The sequence below is a fragment of the Salpingoeca rosetta genome (genome assembly GCF_000188695.1).
Source record: "Salpingoeca rosetta unplaced genomic scaffold supercont1.27, whole genome shotgun sequence".
In the NCBI taxonomy this organism is placed as follows: Eukaryota; class Choanoflagellata; order Craspedida; family Salpingoecidae; genus Salpingoeca; species Salpingoeca rosetta.
In genome coordinates, this window is record NW_004754907.1 from 538447 (window position 1) to 557983 (window position 19537).

Sequence of the window (19537 nt, forward strand, 5' to 3'; positions counted from 1 at the left end):
ACACACACACACACACACACACACACACACACACACACACACACACACACACACACACACACACACACACACACACACACACACACACACACACACACACACGAATCAGACGCTGCATGACGATCTTGTGCGACACGAGAAGCGGGCAATGCGACGTGCGCACATCATCGGGATGCTTGTGTGGGCGGTGCTCATGGGACACACGTACATGGCAGAGGTGAGGCGACTGAACGTGTACATGCGTATGCCTTGACAATGCAGAGGCCTGCTCGCTGTGCGCTTTGTCAGTGATTAGTATCCCCCCCAACACACACACACAACACACACGCACTCTCTCTCTCGCTCGCACACACACACACACAATACATACAATACACACACACTACACACACACACACTCTCTCTCTCTCTCTCTCTCTCTCGCTCGCACACACTCTCTCGCTCGCACACACACACACACACACAATACACACAATACACACACACAAAACACACACGCAAAACACACACGCAAAACACACACGCAACCCTCCCCTGCCCTCCTCTGCCTGCTCGTCAGGGCCGGCGGGCCATTCTGCCGGTGTTCCTGTCGTACTACATTGGCCTGGCGCTGGCAGCCGTATCCCCATATGTCGGATACAGCGGGATCGTCCGATACTATCGTCAAGTCGTGAAGTCCTCTTTCTTCGTCGTTGCGTGACAGGGACACGATGATGTGTGGGATTCGTTTGCTTTGTCTATTCGTGTGTGTGTGTGTGTGTGTGTGCGTGTGTGTATGTGTGTGTGTGTGTGTGCTTGTCAGTTTGCTTGTCAGTTTGCTTGTCAGTTTGCTTGTCAGTTGCTTGTCAGTTTGCTTGTCAGTTTGCTTGCTTTTGTGTTTTGTTGTGTGGTGCATGAACGTGTGTGGCGGCACGCCATGCATTCACATATTACACGCCACATCTCCTTAGCTTCCTCCCATTTCCCCCTCTGCTTGTCTCTCCCCCAAACTGCTTTACAACTGCCGTGTTATCACTTCCCCATCTTTCCTTCCTCTCTCCCCCGTTTGCTTTGCGAAAAGTGTTTGCATGACGAAACGTAAATGCATGCGCCACGTGACGCGAAGCGCTGTGATGTGAAATAGCTTACAGAGGTGGGCGCAGTGCTCGGAAGAATTGAGCAAAAGAGGAGAGAGTGGAATGACAGGAGGGAAAATTAGCGGCTATCACGTGCAAACATGCTGGCCTATGGACAGCAAATATCAAATAACAATAACACCGCACAGCATCACCGTGCTGACGATGATGACGAGGCCACACTTCAGCAGCTCAAAACACTAATACGCTAAAACGCCACGTGTTGCACAAACGCCACGTGCCCACGCGTTGCACACACACACACACAAGCACGCACAAACACAAGCACAAGCACACACAAGCACACACACGCACACACACACACACACAAGCACTTCCGACTTCACAGGTTCTTGACAAAAGCTGCGATGGTGTTGGCAATGGGCTCTGCGCTCACGTGTAGGTTCTGTTCGCGCACACACGGGCGCACCTTTGGGTGATGCGGAAAGGCTGATGAAAGGGAGAATATTGGTTGGAATGGGGGGGGGGGAAGCAAGAGCATGCAGGGAGTGGGGTGATGGGAACAGCGGGTAAGTGGGCGGTAGGCTAAGGCGGCAGGTAGACGAGGGCAAGAAGGGGCACAAGCACACGCACACACACTCTCTCTCGCTCGCATACACACATACACACGCACACATACACACGCACAAGACACACACGTGCAAACACACACGCACACAAGACACACACACACACACATACACACACATGCAAATACACACACACATGCAAACATACACACACACACATGAACGCAAACGAAAAAGCTTCACACTGCACATGTGCCCACCGTTGTGCTTTGCGAGAAAGTTGATGGTTTCCTCGCCGGATCGCCAATATTCGCGCTCGGCCTCCTGTGTGCATGGAAGCAGTGCATGCAGGCAACCATACGACGTGGTGCGTCAGCAGAATGGAGCAATGACACTCCAACGATGGGCACAACACAAGTTGCACGCAGACATGCATGCATGCGACCATCCATACACACCTACACACGACACATGCCAACAACACATGCCACGAAGGCCTATAGATCGCTCCAACTCACCAGCCAAGCGTCCATGATGGCATTGGTTTCGTTCACGAGGACCTGAAGCGGTGGTGACGCGCACGGTAGTGATCATTGAGACGCCACACGCATGACAACGGTGAGGAACACGAAACACGCAATCACAAGTTGGACAAAGCACACACACACACATACGCACATACACATACATACACACATACACACATACACATACACACATACACACACGCACACACACCTCGGGTGAGGAATGATGCATGCAGGCAAAGAAGCGGGTGGTATCTGGCTGCGTCTGGATGGGCTTGTACTTTGCGCCAATGAGGCTGTGGTGAAGGGTGAAAAATGATGGACTGTGAGAGGCAGAAGAGGAACTCAGTCAATCGGAAATCATTCATACATGAGTAGATATTCTTTACACACACACACACACACACACACACACACACACACACGACCCCTGCTCACCGGGCGATGGTGCTGTACTGCCGCGGATGGTATGCAAAGGGGAAGACCTCGATGGCGAGGGCGTTTGGGCGAAGAAACAGCCAGTTGGTGTTGGCGGCGCCATGTGCCGATATGACAGCGGTGGCCGCGTTAAACAGCGCAATCTGCGCAGAGAGCGATTTCGTCTCCAAGTGTTCCTCCACGATCACCTGCAGCAGAGGGAGAGGGGAGGATGCAGGGAGGAAGGGAAGGAATGGCAGAAGGTGCGTGAGTGTGGACGGGCGTAACGGAATCGTGAGCGTGGTTGAAGAAGCGCAATTGGTGTCAGACATGACGCCGACGTATGTATGTGCGTATGTGTTTGCCGTTGAATCGCTCAAAAGACCTCTCCTTCCAGCAAAACGGTAGCAAAACGACACGATGCTTCCCTTTCCCTCCTCTGCCCCGAGGCCCCTCATCACATCCCATCCCAACCTCGTGGCTGATATTGAGTGCAGCGAGCGTGGCCCGCACCGCACCGGCAATGGCATCAACACCCAATATGGACCGCCCGCTGCTCGCTGGTCGGTTGACAATGACCACCCTCATCGCTGCTGGCGACGACGCTGATTTAAGAGACGCAAGGCTGATGGCTGCATGCGCGCGTGTGTGTGTGTGCGTGTGTGTGTGTGCATGCGCGCGCGTGTGCGTGTGTGTGTGTGTGCGTGCGTGTGTGTGCGTGCGTGTGTGTGTGTGTGTGTGTGTGTGTGTGTGTGTGAAGGACGTAACACCAGGATGAAGCAGCGATGGCGATGGCGGTGTCGGGGGAGGAGGTGGTGAGGTTACAGGGACACAAGGAAGGATGCTGTGTACGCGACCAATGGAACAAGCACACAAAGGCGAGCGGGCGCAAAACCACAAGAATACATTGTCCGAGTGCCTCATCCACAAACACATCAAACCAACTCATCACATCACAACGCGCGCGCACACACACACACACGCACGCATGCACGAAGACACACATCACATCACACCACATCGCGCGCGCACTCACGCAGCCACCATCACGCCTCACGTGCTCTGTCGATGTTGTGGTCGGCAAAGAACCCGGTCTTCGCATCGAGGGTGGTGGGCGGCAGGCGGTGGAACGGCGTGTTGCTCGACAGCAGGCTGACGGTACAAAACGGAAGTGGAGCATTCGATAAGGAAGTGATGATAGTTGCAATGGTCATGATGTAGTGTTGATGGCGGTGGTGGTGGTGTTGTTTGCAGGTGGAACGATTGGTGTGTGACAAGGAGGTCAACAATGTGTCAATGAAGCACATGGAGTGTTGACGCGGGCACGATGATTAGTTTCATGTGTGCAGCGAGCGGTGAATGCCAGCAAAAGCACTAGCAGCCGACATCGACTCGCTTCAGACGTACATGCACGAAACATAAACAGCACATGCATACCCGTTGAAGCAGTAGAGGGCGTTTGGGCGCCAACGATGCGTGAGTGTTTGAAACCGCAGGAAGCGGCGGGACAGCAGCTGCACGTCAGCATTGCAGTTGGTGAACGATGATGAGGGGGGATGGTGACGATGATGTGAGGAAGGAAGGAGGGAAGAGATGTCGAGAAATAGATTTACACACACGTACACACACGGCACATGCACGCACACACACACACATACAAAATAATCACAAAACCACCGTTCACTCACATGCATAAACTCGGCGGACCACACGTCGCTCAACTCCACGTCCACCAGCAGCGCTGGAATCCAAGTACACATGATTGCATGCAGGCAAGTTGGTAGAGTCAGAAGGCACATGACAAGAAGCTGCGTAGGACAACCAAACACCAAACAAGAAGATGGAACAGACACAGTGTCCACACTTCCTGTCCAGTGGAGTCATCCCAACTCACACATACACACATGAATGATGTACGCCAAAACACACTCACACACACACACACACACACACACACTCACTCACTCACTCACACACTCACTCACACATGTTGTGAAGGTGCACGTGGGCACAGTCTCCGTCAGGAGTTGACGATGCTGACGATGGCGGCGGCTTTGTGGTGGTGGACCCGCGGCGAAGGCAATGCATTATACGGTGCGGCGTGTGCAGTGCTGATGATGTTGATGAAGATGATGAGGGGGAGTGCGTTGGTGCTGCGGTGCCGCCGTATTCGTAGAGAAGATCGTAGGCATCCAGCAGCCACAGCACGTCTGACACGACACACACACACACAAGCGCACGCGCACACATATGCAGTTGGGTCATGTGAGAGGTAAAGGAGGCAACGAGCACGTGCACGTGCACGAGCGTGCTGCAGCGCAGCTGCATGCCTGCAGGCAAGCTTACCAACTGCAAAATGGGGAAAATGCCAGTTTCGCGCCCGCTTCCAGCCAAGCAGCGTCGTGTCTGTGCGCGAGGACCGCATCGCACGACAGCGAGGTGGGAACAGCGAACAAGGATGTACACAAGGCACCCTCACAGAGACGCAAACACACACACACACACACACACACACACACACACACACACACACACACACACACACACACACACACACACACACACACACACACACACACACACACAAGAAGACAGACAAGCAGGATAGACGCCAGACGGACAGGCATGCCCACACTCACGCACATATGCTCACGTGCACACACACGCACACCCCGCACACCCCGCACAACAAGTTGTTCTCACTTGTGAGGTCGACGACAGGGGCTGTGCTGAGTGCGGCGGAGGAGAGGGCGGGGAGAGACGTGTTCACATCCACACCGCACTGGCGCAGTGCCGACACCTGAGCAGGACGAGGAGAGAAGAGTGATGAGAGGTGGCACAGTTGATGAGGCCAGGGCGTCAACGGGAGCAAAACAAGGAAAGCAGATCAGCACTCTCTCGGCACACACACACACACGCAGACACACACAGACACGCACAGACACACACAGACACACACGCACACACGCACAGACACAGACACACACAGTCAAACACACACACACACACCTGAGAGCTGGTGAGGGGCGGAAAGTGAAGCTCGCCCTGGTGAACACACACGGGCGGCGTGAGGCAGGTGGGACGCCGCGACGAAGCTGTGTTTTGGGCATAAGACCAGCAAGGGAGCAGTGAGTGCAAGGGAGATGAACGGACCGAGAGCAACAGATGAGACACACATGCAATGCAGGAACCATACTTATTTCTCCTCCCCCACCCACCCAACACAAACACGTACATACACCTGCAGCACCTGTGTCGCTGTCGGTCCACACGATGAGAGGGCGGTGCAATTCTCGGCTGAACCGGGCTCGTGACAGCGGCGGTAGTGGAGGTGGTGGCCGCCTGCGTGGCCCACACAGTGTGCGTGAGATGTGCTTGCATGCAACGAAAACTTCGTGCAAACGCTGCACGGCCACACAGATGTACAGATGTACACACATGTACACAGATGTACACAGATGTACACAGATGTACACACTAACACAAGCACACAGGCGCGCACAAACACACAAACGAACACACACACACACACACACACACACACACACACACACACACACACAAACGAACACACAAACATACTTCTTCTGATCGTAGCAGATGCATTCGGTGCAGTCAGGGGGAAACACGGCTGCTCGGCGAGAGAAGCCAGTGTCAGGATCAACCACAGTCGCTGGAAACAGGCATCCAATGGCAATGGCAACACAAACGATGTCAGATCCACATCAACGGATGGGTTGCCCACAAGGTATCAACGCACGTGACATTCACGCACGCATGCATGCATGCATGCATGCAGGCAAGCACATTAACAAGCCAAGACGCAAGCCACCCAACCGTGTGAACACCGTGGGCCGGCACACTCTGAGGTCGCTCCACACGTGCACACGTTCCTGTATGTGGAACAACAGAGGGAGAGAGAGTGTGTGTGTTGTTGTTGTTGTTGTTGTTGTTGTTGTTGTTGTTGTTGTTGTTGTTGTTGTTGTTGTTGTTGTTGTTGTTGTTGTTGGAAGATGAATTGAAACGGACAGAGGAGAGGTGACCAACGCAGGCAAAGAAGCTTGTGTAACTGCTAACGGCCAAACATGCTTGCATGCAGGCACACGCGCATGTACACAGACGGACAGACACACACACACACACACACACACACACACACACACACACAAACACTCTTGTGTACCTGTGGTTCACTTTGTGCATCAACGACTTCTTGGGACACGTTCTCCGTATTGCTCGCCGCCTTTGCTCCACGCGCCTTGTCTTGGCTATTGCAGTGGTTGACTGAGGCACCCCAAGACGCGCTCGGTCTGCATCCGTGACATCGTGTTCAACCCCACTGCATCGAAACGAAGCATTGTGGTCAGAGAGAGAGAGCTGGTTCAGTGAAGAGGTCTTGAGGTTGAGGTTGCTGACAACAGAACAACACGGCAGCGCCTATCGCCCACGACAGCGCAACAACATGCCACACACAAAACCAAAGCGCGCACCTGGCCCCAGCGAAGACGAGGAGCACGAGAACGACGCTCGCCGCCAGCACAGGTCGCATTGCCGCACAGAGCAAGCACAACACAGACACGCTTGCTTCTTGCTTGTCTTGTCCTTCCTTTGCCTTCCTTCCCAGCGTCATTGACGCTCGAAAATTATGAACACTGCCGACAGATCGCCAACAATGCCCCATGTGTTGTTCCCTGCTTTTCACCACCCTCAACACAACAACACACCAACACACCACCAACACTCAGCCGAGCGACACTCTTGCGTTCTTGCTCTCTAGCGGTCTAACACTGGAGCACTGCTTTTCTCAATTAGACAACTTCTCTCAGCTCCATGATTTGATATTGCTCTCACGTGACAGCAATCTTGCTTGTTCTTTTGATTCAATGCTTCAATGGCTTCCACGCACAGACGCACACGCATACAGGCACACACACGCTCGAGTCATTGCTCATACTGTCTGAATTGATCAGGCCTGGACGGACAGAAGACTAGAAGAGCGCCAACACCATCAAAGCCTCAAGCAAAGAACGTCAGGCGAACTGACACGAAACGAAGCACTGAAGATGGTGTTAAACGAAGGCACAATGCACAGTCAAACACGAGCACCAGGACCCCACTTGCAAGCTCGGGTTTGATGAGGATGACGGGCAAAGCACCTCAGAACAAGCACGCGGTGTGATCGATCATACCACGCAGTCACACGGCAAGCAACCACACCCGGTCGGGCACACACAACACACAAGCCCACGTGGTAGACACACACACACACCTTCACACATGCACACATGCACACATAAACAAAACAAGCGAGCAGCAGCAACGAGGACAAGCGCCATCATAGAGACCGAAAGCACAGAGGCGCACGTGGTCCATACAGTGCCACGATTGTGCGAACAGAACACACCCACCCAAGTCAGCTCACGCACAAGTTGGCCCGATCACCAAGAAGGCGGCAGCATAGCCCGTTGTCGAATACACAGCACCATTGTCAGCGGTGCGGGCTAAGCCGCAGTATTTGACAGGCGAGGATTCTTCCGTGACTTCCAGGGTTGTTGGGTTCACAGCGAGGATGGTTGAGGCACTCGACGGGACCATGTACAAGAGGCCATCTGAAGCAGCAGCGCCACCGAGCCACTTGAAGGTGCCAGAGCTGATGTCGGTGATGCTCGTCGTGTCGACGCTGTCGTCGCTAGGATCCACAATGAGCACGTAGGTGGCATCCGAGGGAACGCCAAAGAGGAGGCCATTTGGTGCTGCAACAAGATCTGCGAAGGCTTTGTCGAGTGCTGGGATGGCAATGGTGGAGACGGCGTTCGTGTCGGGATCGATGACGAGGATATTGTTGCTGCTCCACGGCGCCATGAAGATGCGACCATCAGCTGCCACCTCGGCACCAGCCCACTTGTAGGTGACGCCTGGTGCGTAAGCAGACACGTCGATGCTGGTGTCTGTGGTGCCTGTGGCAGCGTCGATGATGAGCAGCTCCGATGCACGGAATGGTGTGCCGTAGACCTTGCCGTTGACGGCAGTGGCCCCTCGGTAGCAAGCGCTGGAGCAAGACGTTGAAAAGGTAGTGGTGCTAATGCTGTTGTCACTGGTGTCGATGACAAGCGCGATGTTTTTCAAATGATATGGGACGCAGATGGCGTATCCGTTGGAGAATGCGCCGCCGTACCAGTTCAGGTTCGTGCCGTATGCAGACACATCAATGGCTGTTGCGTTGACGCTGTCGTCGCTGGGATCGATGGTCATCACATACGTCGCTGACCCAGGGCACGCATAGCCAATGCCGTTGGAAGCGAACATGACGTCTGTCGATTCAGACTGTCCACTCGTTGCAGTGCCCGCCGTTGCGACAGTGGTTGCGCAGGTGGTGGTGGTCGTAGTCGTGGTAGTGGTCGTGGTTGTCGTGGTAGTGGTAGTAGTTGTCGTGGTCGTAGTCGTCGTAGTGGTCGTTGTCGTAGTTGTCGTAGTAGTCGTTGTTGTTGTGGTTGTTGTTGTCGTCGTTGTTGTTGTGGTAGTTGACGTGAACACGACATCGCAGTCGACATCAGCTGTGCTGAACGCGCACATCTGACTACGTGTATGTGTGTGTGCGTGCGTGTGTGTGGGAGGCGTGCGTGTGTGAGAATACTCGTACGCAACCACAGAGCATGAACATGGTCCGTAGGTCCGCATGCGGTACTCGAGTAAGGCAGGTGGCATGAGCGAAACAGATGGCAACATTGCAGACAAAGTCATACATGCCCTTTACAGCTCGTTGCATGAACCAACACTTTGAATGACAGGATCTTACTAGCAGAAGTAGATTGGATGGGTTTCATCGCGCGTGGTGGTGCCCGTCACTTCGTCGCAGTCTGCCAGGCAGACTCCCAACGCCACAAACGCGCCGCTGCTGTGGTGTGATCTGGCTGTCATGCACTCTGCAAAGACGTCCCGCCCGTTTCCCGTGTCCAGCGACGCCTGTATGTGTATGTGTATATGTGTGTATATGTGTGTGTATGTGTGTGTATGTGTGCGTGTGTGTGCGTGTGTGTGTATGTGTGTGTATGTGTGTGCGTGAATAGCTTGCACAAGGACCGGCAGCAGTGATCGCGTGATGCCAAGACACAACAATGCTGCAGGACTGCAGACGAAGGACGAAAGGACAAAAGGCATGTAAACTGTGTGCCAGCTGCCAAACAACGTTCTGTCCGACGCACCTTGCCGATGCACAACTGCACACTGTCTTCGCAGTCATAGTCACAAGGCGGTGCAGTTGTTGTTGTTGTTGTGGTCGTTGTCGTTGTCGTTGTAGTTGTTGTTGTTGTTGTTGTTGTTGTTGTTGTTGTTGTTGTTGTTGTTGTCGTAGTAGTGGTGGTGGTTATTGTGGTTGTTGTGGTTGTTGTGGTTGTTGTGATTGTTGTTGTTGTGGTCGTTGTGGTTGTTGTCGTTGTTGTTGTGGTTGTCGTCGTGGCCGACACCTCCACCACAGACACGACGGTGCAGCGGTTGAAACGAAACTGCGCAGTCTCTGCGCAAATCGCAAGGTCTTCCGCATGGGCAGCATTGAGGGCGGTGGTGCGGAAGGTGGATCCATTGATCACTTGCAGCGACTCTGCCGTGTCGCCATAGTACCGGCACAACTGTGCGTGTGTAAGTGTGTGTGCATGTGTAAGTGTGTGTGTGTGTGAGCGGAGCGAGCGAGTGAGTGTGTGTGTGTGTGAGTGAGTGAGTGAGTGTATTCTTGTGTTGGTACATGCATTCGCAGCTGACAATGCGCATGTGTGCGTTTATGCTGTTGTGGCGTCAGTGTATGAGAGAGAGAGAGAGAGTGTGTGTGTGTGTGTGTAGTGGTTGTATGTGTGTGAGCCATCACAGCGTGGGGATGAAGCGACCTCCACACAGACACAGACACAGACATACACGCACACACCCGTCCAGTGATGCCGCAATCATCGCTCAGGGCCTGTTTCCAGCGCATGGCAAACAAGTCCAAATCTTCCTCGCTACGTTCGTCCAGTGGAAGCCCACGACTGCAGTCAACTTGCACCTGTGCGAGTGTGTTTTGTGTGTGTGTGTGTGTGTGTGTGTGTGTGTGTGTGTGTGTGTGTGTGTGTGTGTGTGTGTGTGAATAAGAAATAATGAAATGGGGTGGGTTCTGTTTGGGGTCATGAGGGGATTCGTGCAGGGTGGCCAATGACAGCAATACAAAAGGCAGCGGAAATAGTCTATTCCCGCCCGCATGAACAGAGGCACCAACCTCCAACGTGGTGTCGAAGCTATTCTGAGTGCAGTTGGTCACGGCAAAGCATCCGTTGAAGGTCGTGTCGTTGCACCGATACACCCTGAGGCAGTCTGCACAGGATGTTTTGCATGCAGCCACGTGTGATGAGGACGAAAGAAGGACAACTGAAGTGGAACAAATGGCGGAGCGCAAGCGGTAGAATGCCTCAAAAGTATGCGTGTGCGCACACATACCCAAGAAGTACACTTGCGCACGTAACACATGGAACACACAACGCACATATGTACACGCGCACACACACACAACGCACAACACAACACACACAGACAAGACGTACCACCGGTATCGCAGGTGTCAAGCTGGTCGCACTGGCAGGAACCGCCAAGTGTGCAACGTGAGCGGGAGATGCCGGTGGCTTGGCCGCTCTCAAAGTAGTAGCCAACAGCAGACGCGGTCAGCTGGCTGCAGCTTGTCGTGAGGGCCTACACACAGCAACAGGTGCACCAAACAACACAAGGCAGTTAGTTGCTGTCTCGCGTGAGTAGGAGTTGAGCTACAAAAGGAAAAGGGTCGCACGCGCACACCTTTTCCACACGCCTGCATTTGCACCATCAAAGAACCAATGCATGTCGCATGTCATCCCGTCCGTTGATTTTCACTTCACTACACAACACGAGCGTCTCCCTTCTCTTCTGCTGCTGCTGCAGCGGCGGTGTCGTACCGTTTCATCGAAAAACTCCGAGGCGGTCAGCTCATCTCCGAGGGTGACGGCCTGTCACAACAAGCACAGGGGAAAGCGGAAAAGCAGAACGGCAGTCAACGCAATGATCCTGAGCAGTACCGCGGTTGAGAGAACGGCTTCGGCACGCACAACCCAAAAAATCGACGCCCATGGCACGCGATGCGAAGCAAACAGACTTTGTTTCCTCTTCCTTCATTCAACCATACGCAGGACACAAGGACAGCCAGGCAGGGTAGTGGCGCACTGGTACGTGGCCATCGCGATAGTGGGCGTGCCAGGTCTTCCTCGACCACTAACCCCAAGGGTCGCAGAAGGAAGGGAGGCGACTGTGAGTGCCGCCAGTGCCAGCGCAACCAGCATCAGCGGGGATCCCATGGTGGTGGTTTGTGGATATGTGTGGATGTGCGTGGATGTGTGTTTGTAGGTTTGTGGAGGGAAGTTGGAAGATGTGTGCTTGTGCTTTGTGTGTGCAGGTGTGCGAAGAAAATGAACAGCACACCTGGCACACGCTCAGTCCACAACAAAACAGACAACAGACAAAAACCAAAGGCACGCAGTTGTGGCGAGAGACGACACGCAGGAGACACAACAGCTCCAACAAGCCCACAGGCAGCGTGGCACTGTTCCTCGACAACCGTCATGTTGTCATGTTGTCGTCGCGAAGCACCTTCCCTCGGCAACCAAGCTCGGCCATGACGTGCCGAGTTCACATGGTTGTGCGTTCATACCGCACACAAAACAACCAAAAACACAGAAGAGAGAGACCCAAAAACCGCACCAAAAACAATTGCACACTGGTTTTTGAACGCCGTGTCATGCATGCATGCAGAAAATTCATGGGTATTTCCCCCAAGCACACACAACGCGCCAAATCCATGCTGCCCCGTTCAAAAACACCCAAAGTTTGTTGTTCGCCACAATGTGAACACAGTCACATCTCACGCCACGCGCACATCACATCACCGTCACATCACCGTCACATCGCGTGACAGCATTGCAAGCACGCATCACTTGCATGCCGACAGACTTGGCAACGGAACAGTTTGCGACGCGCTCGCGAAGGTGCGAGGCAATGCGCTCTGTGCGCGCGCTTAGCTTGTGTTGCTGCTTGAGGTTGTTGGGAGTGTTAGGGAGTTTACGACACACGACCGCAAGCGAAAAAAAGCAAGAGAGAAACCAACAACGGCAAAAGCAAGGCACAGACAGAGACAACCTCACACGGTACATGGCTGCAGGCAGATGGAAGAATTCACAACACAACCATGTGCTTACACACAAACACATAACAAACACAAACACACACACACACACACACACAATCCCTTCACAACGAACACGCTGCACGGAACCCCCCCCCCCCAACGCACCCTCATCAGCAATCTGCGTCGGCGTCATCGTCTTCCATCTGATCCTCAGCTAACCACCGCTGCACCGACTTCAACGCAGCCTTGTTCTTCTGATTTGCTTTGATGGTTGAACTAGACACTTCCGTGTCTGGCGCCGAAAGCTCCATTGCATCATCGTCAAGGTGCAGCGCCTGCAACTCGCCTTGCGCAGTTGCCGCCATGGTGGCGGGCTTCTTTTGCTTCTCGCTGGCGTTGCCACCACCGTGTCCAAAGTGCAGGCTCAGAGCCTGTGCGGCCTTGAAGGGCGCCGTTGACGCTCGTCGGAAGTTGTGCAAACACAAAAACACAGACGGGAGCATGTGGTTCAGCTGGCGATACAGTGTCGCCTTGCACAGTGCCTGAGTGGTCTCATCCAGCAAGCCAGCTTGACGCAGCACTTCCACAGAGCACCATGGTTGGGTATCGTACACGAGGTCGTACATGCATTGAAACAGCCCTTGCACGTCATCACTGTAGTCACACGCATCGCCACAGGTGCTGCTGCTGCTGCAGTCGCCGCCACTGTGTTCCATGGCATGCATCAGCGCTGGCATTCCTTGGCGTAGCACAGCCTTCCATTTGTCAGTGACGTTGTCATGTCCTCCACCGACACCAGTGTGCGCCAACCAATACCCACCCGTCCACTGGCTGAGGAACTTGCCGATGGCGTTCCTCTTGTCGGCGCTTAGCTGCTGCCACTCATCACTTGTGCACTGCTGTTTCTTCACTCGCACCTGGCTCAACTGCAGCGCAGGCAACAAGCAGCGCGCCGCCACGTCGCTCGGGTCATGGTCCTGGAACAGGAAGACGCCGCCGCCTTCTGCTGTGCGGAGGTAATCATCCGCGCTCACGCGTTGTGCTGGTGCCTTGCGTGTAAGCCGCACAACGGCGTACTTGGCCGCTTCCTGAAACGCCGCCTCTGCACCCTCGTTGACAACGCCAGCCATGGCGCTGGTGGTGGTACTGGTGGTACTGTCGCTGCTGCTGCTGGTGGGGGTGGTGGTGTTGCTGACATTGCCACGCATGCGGATGAATGCAATCACCTGGCCAAACGCAAACATGTCTGCTGACTTTGACCTTTGGCGGTGATGTGGGGCAACAGCACGCTGCTCTGGTGCCAGCCACTCCTGACCACAATCCATGCACCCAACACCCAGCCCGTATGCAGCCAGCTTTGCACGGTACACGCTGCTGCTGGGTACGCTCGCCCCAACCTCCTGCGGACAGCACAGCACGTGATGTGCGCATAGGCTGCCGTGCGTGAGCTGACGCGAGTGCAGGAAGTGCAGTCCGTGAGTGATGCCACGGATGAGAGAGCGCAGCGCCGCGTGATCAAGGGAGGACAAGATATCCGGCGACAACGGGCGCGAGTGACATGGCACGCGCGCTGGCAGGAAGGAAATGTTGAGGCTGCTGTCGTGCTGAACGCCCTGGTAGCGAAGGAGGGCATCAGGCAGTACCGTGCCACTTGCAGGTAGCTGCAGTGCACTGCTTGGTTGCATAATTGCCCACACAGCCACCTGAGTGTTGGAAGCTGTCGCATGAGAGGGCGCATGTGTGCCACCTGCCGTGCCTTCAGCATCAGACATGCTGCCTTCGTACACGTGCTTGCCAAAGAGCCCACCCATAAATTGCAACGACGAAACCCGTATGCCATCGAGGACATGTTGCGCACCACAAGGCCACGTGGGTTGCGGTGCGGAGGTCGTTGGCAGTCGTTCTTCCACGATGCGGGGATCTGTCGTCATACAAAACGCATCTTGAAGCTCTTGTTGGTGAAGTAGCTGGCCTATGCTCCCAATATACTGGAATTGATGTTGCAGCAGATAGTGATAATATACCCCAACCAGGTCAGTTTCAGCAGGAGGAGGAGGAGGTAAGATCGCACCAGGGCGCACCGTCGTGGGTGCGGGAAACGTACGCATGCCGCGCTGGAGCAAGGGTTGGGTGACTGCCAGAGGATCTGTTGCGGCAGCTGTGACCAAACAGCGCTTCTCCAGCGTGGACAAAGTCATCAACCGCTTGAGGCCATTGATGACAAAGAACATGGCGAGATCAAGGACCGCAGCGTTACCGCCAACTGCAATCACATCCAGACAGTGGGAAAACTCGTGATCATCCGTGCACACCGCCAGGCAATTGGTGTCGTTGATTTGGGCCACAAACATGCCCAAGCTGAGGTGGATAGGCACGCCTCGAATGGCGTTCACAATCGGAAACAGCCGCCTCACAATCGCTGACCAGCACGTGGGCGGCAGCCAGTCGTCCGACTTTGTGCACTGCAGGCGCCGTCCAAAGATGACGCCCGGCTCACTGCCAAGCAGCTCGTTCATCCTGGCTCTGATGGTCGGGTGAGGATCTTGGCGAGGAAGGAGGGCGGGAAACGTGAAGCGTCCGTCACCCAGTGCAAAGCACACGTCAAAGGAAGCGAGGAATGGCAGCAAATCGTCCTGCGCGTACTGTGGGATGCGAATGCTTCGTTTTTCCAGCGCGTTCACGGCTTGTAGTACAGATACGCCAGGCACGAAGACCGCTGTGCTTGCTGTGCCCGCCTGCGCAGTCGTCAGCCTCAAGCCGTGCAGCGGGTGCAGCAGCGCCGCCATCAGCTTGCTTAGCCAGGTCACCGGCTCCAGCACACACCGGTCCTCGTCATCGGGAATGCGCCGCACCACACCCGCATCGTCCAAGAACCTCAAAATGAGGTCGGGGTCCTTGTCTCGGAAGTCGATCTCGGACACACTAATGATGGGCCACACCTGGTGCTGCTCCATTTTCATGCTCTGCACACAGTTCTTGATGCTCAAATAGGCGGTAGGGACTTGGACGTAGGGCACACCTTCCCTTCGCAGTGTCGCGAGTTCTTCATCCAAGGCAACAAGGCCGAAGTCGGCGCCTGCATCACCAATGTCGTGTTCATCGTAGCGTGGGGCAAAACAGCAGTGTCCAAGATGAAACTCGCTTCCAACCCGCTCTTGCACAACAGCGTGGAGGTGCTGGAGATCAAAATCAAAGGATGGCAAGTCTGTCTTGGTGGCGACCAGCCGCACTTGCACGGCTTCGGCTTGCTTGTGTCGAGACAGGCGGCATGCTTGCAGCAGGCCGAGCCACACACTGATACGGGCGATGGAATGCTCCAACCCTTTTGAGGCATCAAACACAAGGAGGTACACGGCCATGTGCGAGGCCATGAAGAGCTGGTGGGCCGGGAAGAACTCCAGCTGGCCCGCAAAATCCCACAAGTCAAACGCGTGCTTGATCCAGTGGTCCACGTCAATGCCTTCCGTCCACACGTGCGGCATGTGCAAGAGCTGCTGGAACGGGCTGCCGCTGTCTTTGGACGAAGACAATTTGCTACCTTTGCTGAGGAGAAAGCGCTTTGCCTGAAGCATGCGCTGCACAACGTCCTCAGAGGCAGGCGTGTTTGCACTGCCAAACCACTGCTGCAGTTGGTCATCGGTGCATGCCAACCATCGCTTCCCCGTTATACCCTTGGCCCTCGGGCACTCCTCGTCAAAGAACCCGTCCCTGTGCGCCAGATCGTGATCCACCCACTGGCGGAAGTCGGCCTCTGTGTACCTTCTCAACTCGGTGCGTAAGGACGTACGAATGCCCTCCAGCAACGTTTCGCGATCGGCGTTGTGCAGCATCATCAGCGCCGCCTTGAGGGTGGTCTTGCCGACACCGCCATCCCCAATAAACACGAGGCGAGATCGTGTGAGAAGCTCGTGCCCCTTTTCCACGTCGCGTAGATACGGAAATATTCCCTGACGGTTGTCCCAGGGCCCCTCATCGAGATCGTCATACCAGAAGCTTTCTTCTGGGGTAAGAACCGAGCCGGGAGGGCACAGGATGGGGTTTTCGTTCACATCAACGACACGAATGTGAACAGTCTTGAGATACTCAGGTGTCAGGTGCGTGATGCTGTTGTTTGTAACGCTGCAGTGGCCGTCAGCATACATGTGAGAAACGCGTCGGGAGTGCATAGCAGCGTGTCAACAATATCGGTTAACAAATGAGCACAACGAACAAACACAAACCTGAGATAACGCAGAGCTGCCAGGTTTTCAACGCTCCTTGCAAGCGCGTGCATGCCCGTAGAGCCAAGGCTGTTCCTGTTGATACTAATGGGCACGAGATGTAAAAGGGTTCATCAGGAATCACAAAATAAATCAGGGGTCAAACGTGAGTAACACACAATGATCCATGGCTACGGGCCCAGTGTCACCGTGCACGTGCTTCACACACACACACACACACACACACGCATACACACACACACACACACACACACACACACACACACACAAACACACACACACACACACACGCACACACACACACGCAAACACACGCATACAAACTTGAGTTGTTGAAGGTTGGACAACTTGGCAAGTGCTGTTGTGAGGGCGCCCATGCCCTCAGGTCCAACGTTGTTGCTGCTCAGACTGCACATCACGCCCGCAGTCAACACACAAGAAAAGCAAAAGCAAGTGCACCAATCGTAAAACGTCACTCACTGGTGAGTCGACACGTGACGACGGCTACAACCCTGTACCATAATGATGCACGTGCGCAACTATTCCTACAATATACCGCAAGCCATGGACACCTCAAGCACAACACCACTTCAACGAGTCTGTCTCCCATAAAATCCACACTAACTAACTCGAGTTGTTGCAGGCTTGTCAAGTTGCCAAGTGCTGTTGCGAGGGCGTGCATGCCGTCGCACCCAAGCTCGTTCGATGACAAGCTAGTTGGGAGTGCGCAGGGGAAAAAAGAAGAAAAAAAAAAGGACAGTGCAATCATCACGCAGAGTGGTGATGTGAATGAGGTCACAACCTCGCACAACAAATACATCAGGTAAAAGCGAGCGGCATGAAAAACACGCTCAGCCACCCTGACATGCACTCACACAGGCTGCAAAACGATGAACATATCCATCACCACACCAATTCAACGAATCGGCCGTACAGCACACCCACACACACACGCGCGCGCACACACACGTATACAAACTTGAGTTGTTGCAGGCTTGTCAAGTTGCCAAGTGCTGTTGCGAGGGCGCCCATGCCGTCGCACCCAAGCTCGTTCGTTGACAAGCTAATATTTTTTTGGGGGGGGGGGAGTTGCAAAGATACATGACAAACCGGTCAAGTGCAGTGCAACGATCATCTGATGTCAGTGGCATGATGTACATGCTCAACTTCCACGACACGCAGCGAAACAGCCCACAAACATTGAGCACGCTCACAAAAGCGCCACTGTGTAGGGCCTGCTCCACAAGTCACACGCGCACGCAAACACACCCATACAAACTTGAGTTGTTGAAGGTTGGACAACTTGGCAAGTGCTGCTGCGAGTGCGCCCATGCCCTCAGGTCCGAAATTGTTGCCGTTCAGTCTGCACATGCAACACGCAGCCAAAGTAAGCACAACCACAATGCAATGCAAGTCTTGAGAAACAGGTTCAATGCCAGAGAAAACAAATCTTCGTAATGTCAAAAGCCGCCAGTCACAAGTGTTTTAACAGGAAATCCTATCACGCCCTCACACGCACACACACTCTCGGTCGCTGTTTATGCGTGTGTGTCTGTGCCTGTCGTCTGTCGTGCGCGCACGTCGCAAAAGCTAGCTGGCAGTCGTATAACCGGATCAAACATTTGTTCAGCTCACTTACTTGAGTTGTTGAAGGTTCGTCAACTTGGCAAGTGCTTCTGCAAGTGCGCGCATGCTCCCGGGTCCCGGTGTCTTGGGCAAAAACCCGGAGAAACAGCTGCGTGTCCAGCAGGCACAGTGCAACACAGTGCACGAAAGATCAAGCGCATGTTAGACAGAACTGTGACTCGACTGCATGATGCCCCAAGTTTGGTATGCATGTACCACACCCTCATCCGTGCGTGCAATCAAATAGTCCATCCATATCAAATTGTCAGCACACAGCACGATTCCCGATGAAGCATCGGCGGACAAAACCTCATCTGCAGCAGCTCCTGCCAAGTTTTCGGCTTGCTCTCGGCTTTTTGTGGCAGGCTGATCGCAAAGAGACTGTGTGGATCAAGACACAATCGCATTCAAAGTTCGTGAGAATTCATGACCAATGCCAGCCGCACAGCACAACCCATGCAGAAGATAACACCCACGGCAACGGACCAAAACCAGCAGTCACGGTGTACGTGCCAACCACACACATTAAAATGAGTGAGCAAACAGCCACTTTCAACCAACACTCATGACAACACGTACGAAAGGGATCGTAAGCCTGTTAGCTTCGAAAGGGTCGACAAAAAAACATGCATCTCTGTCCGGTCAAGTGACATGCGAAGAATACTGGTAGTGCATGCCAATTCAGGCAAGAAGAACACAGATCCGAGAGTTGGTGAGCGCATCACAGGGCTTGGAGTAACAACGCAAGGGCCACTTTGCACACAACTTCGTCTCCCCAGATCTGCTGGCGAAGACATTTTTCAACCTCGAGCAACACCGCCTGCAACACAAATAATAAGTCGACATTCCACACACTGCAGTTCCTACTCGAGGGTGCGCAGGCCCATCAGGTTTTGCAGGCCACTGACTACAGTGTGCATGCGCTCATTGG

General features: G+C 54.2%; 4 protein-coding genes across 4 annotated transcripts in view; 1 reads left to right on the top strand and 3 right to left on the bottom strand.

Moving 5' to 3' along the window:
* PTSG_09016 (uncharacterized protein) overlaps positions 1–700 on the top strand; it is a gene marked incomplete at both ends in the record, with an annotated part of 2437 nt that extends 1737 nt beyond the window's left edge. Inside the window, 2 exons of the mRNA XM_004989757.1 lie at positions 110–217; positions 560–700. Of these exons, the coding sequence (XP_004989814.1) occupies positions 110–217; positions 560–700 (249 nt within the window). The remainder of the gene's footprint in view (positions 1–109; positions 218–559) is intronic.
* A 689-nt stretch (positions 701–1389) lies between these two features.
* On the bottom strand, positions 1390–7221 carry PTSG_12822 (uncharacterized protein; the record flags this gene model as incomplete). Its single annotated transcript, XM_004989758.1, has 18 exons — positions 1390–1565; positions 1906–1969; positions 2164–2205; positions 2384–2468; positions 2611–2798; positions 3064–3221; positions 3647–3741; positions 4027–4103; positions 4278–4330; positions 4575–4799; positions 4936–4995; positions 5293–5389; positions 5599–5684; positions 5840–5931; positions 6172–6262; positions 6427–6482; positions 6773–6928; positions 7080–7221. Coding segments are annotated over 18 exons (1874 nt in total), but the record flags the coding sequence as incomplete, so codon positions are not given.
* A 418-nt stretch (positions 7222–7639) lies between these two features.
* PTSG_12823 (uncharacterized protein) lies at positions 7640–11933 on the bottom strand (the record flags this gene model as incomplete). Its single annotated transcript, XM_004989759.1, has 8 exons — positions 7640–9166; positions 9386–9552; positions 9792–10214; positions 10505–10621; positions 10832–10926; positions 11154–11298; positions 11538–11588; positions 11856–11933. The coding sequence occupies 8 exons, from the start codon at positions 11931–11933 to the stop codon at positions 8008–8010; spliced, it is 2235 nt and encodes a 744-aa protein (XP_004989816.1). The 3' UTR covers positions 7640–8007.
* A 933-nt stretch (positions 11934–12866) lies between these two features.
* PTSG_12824 (serine/threonine protein kinase) lies at positions 12867–18672 on the bottom strand (the record flags this gene model as incomplete). The annotated part of the gene is made up of 5 exons (XM_004989760.1): positions 12867–16879; positions 16981–17064; positions 17305–17388; positions 17610–17693; positions 18620–18672. The coding sequence occupies 5 exons, from the start codon at positions 18670–18672 to the stop codon at positions 12931–12933; spliced, it is 4254 nt and encodes a 1417-aa protein (XP_004989817.1). The 3' UTR covers positions 12867–12930.
* Between the last annotated feature and the right edge of the window lie 865 nt (positions 18673–19537).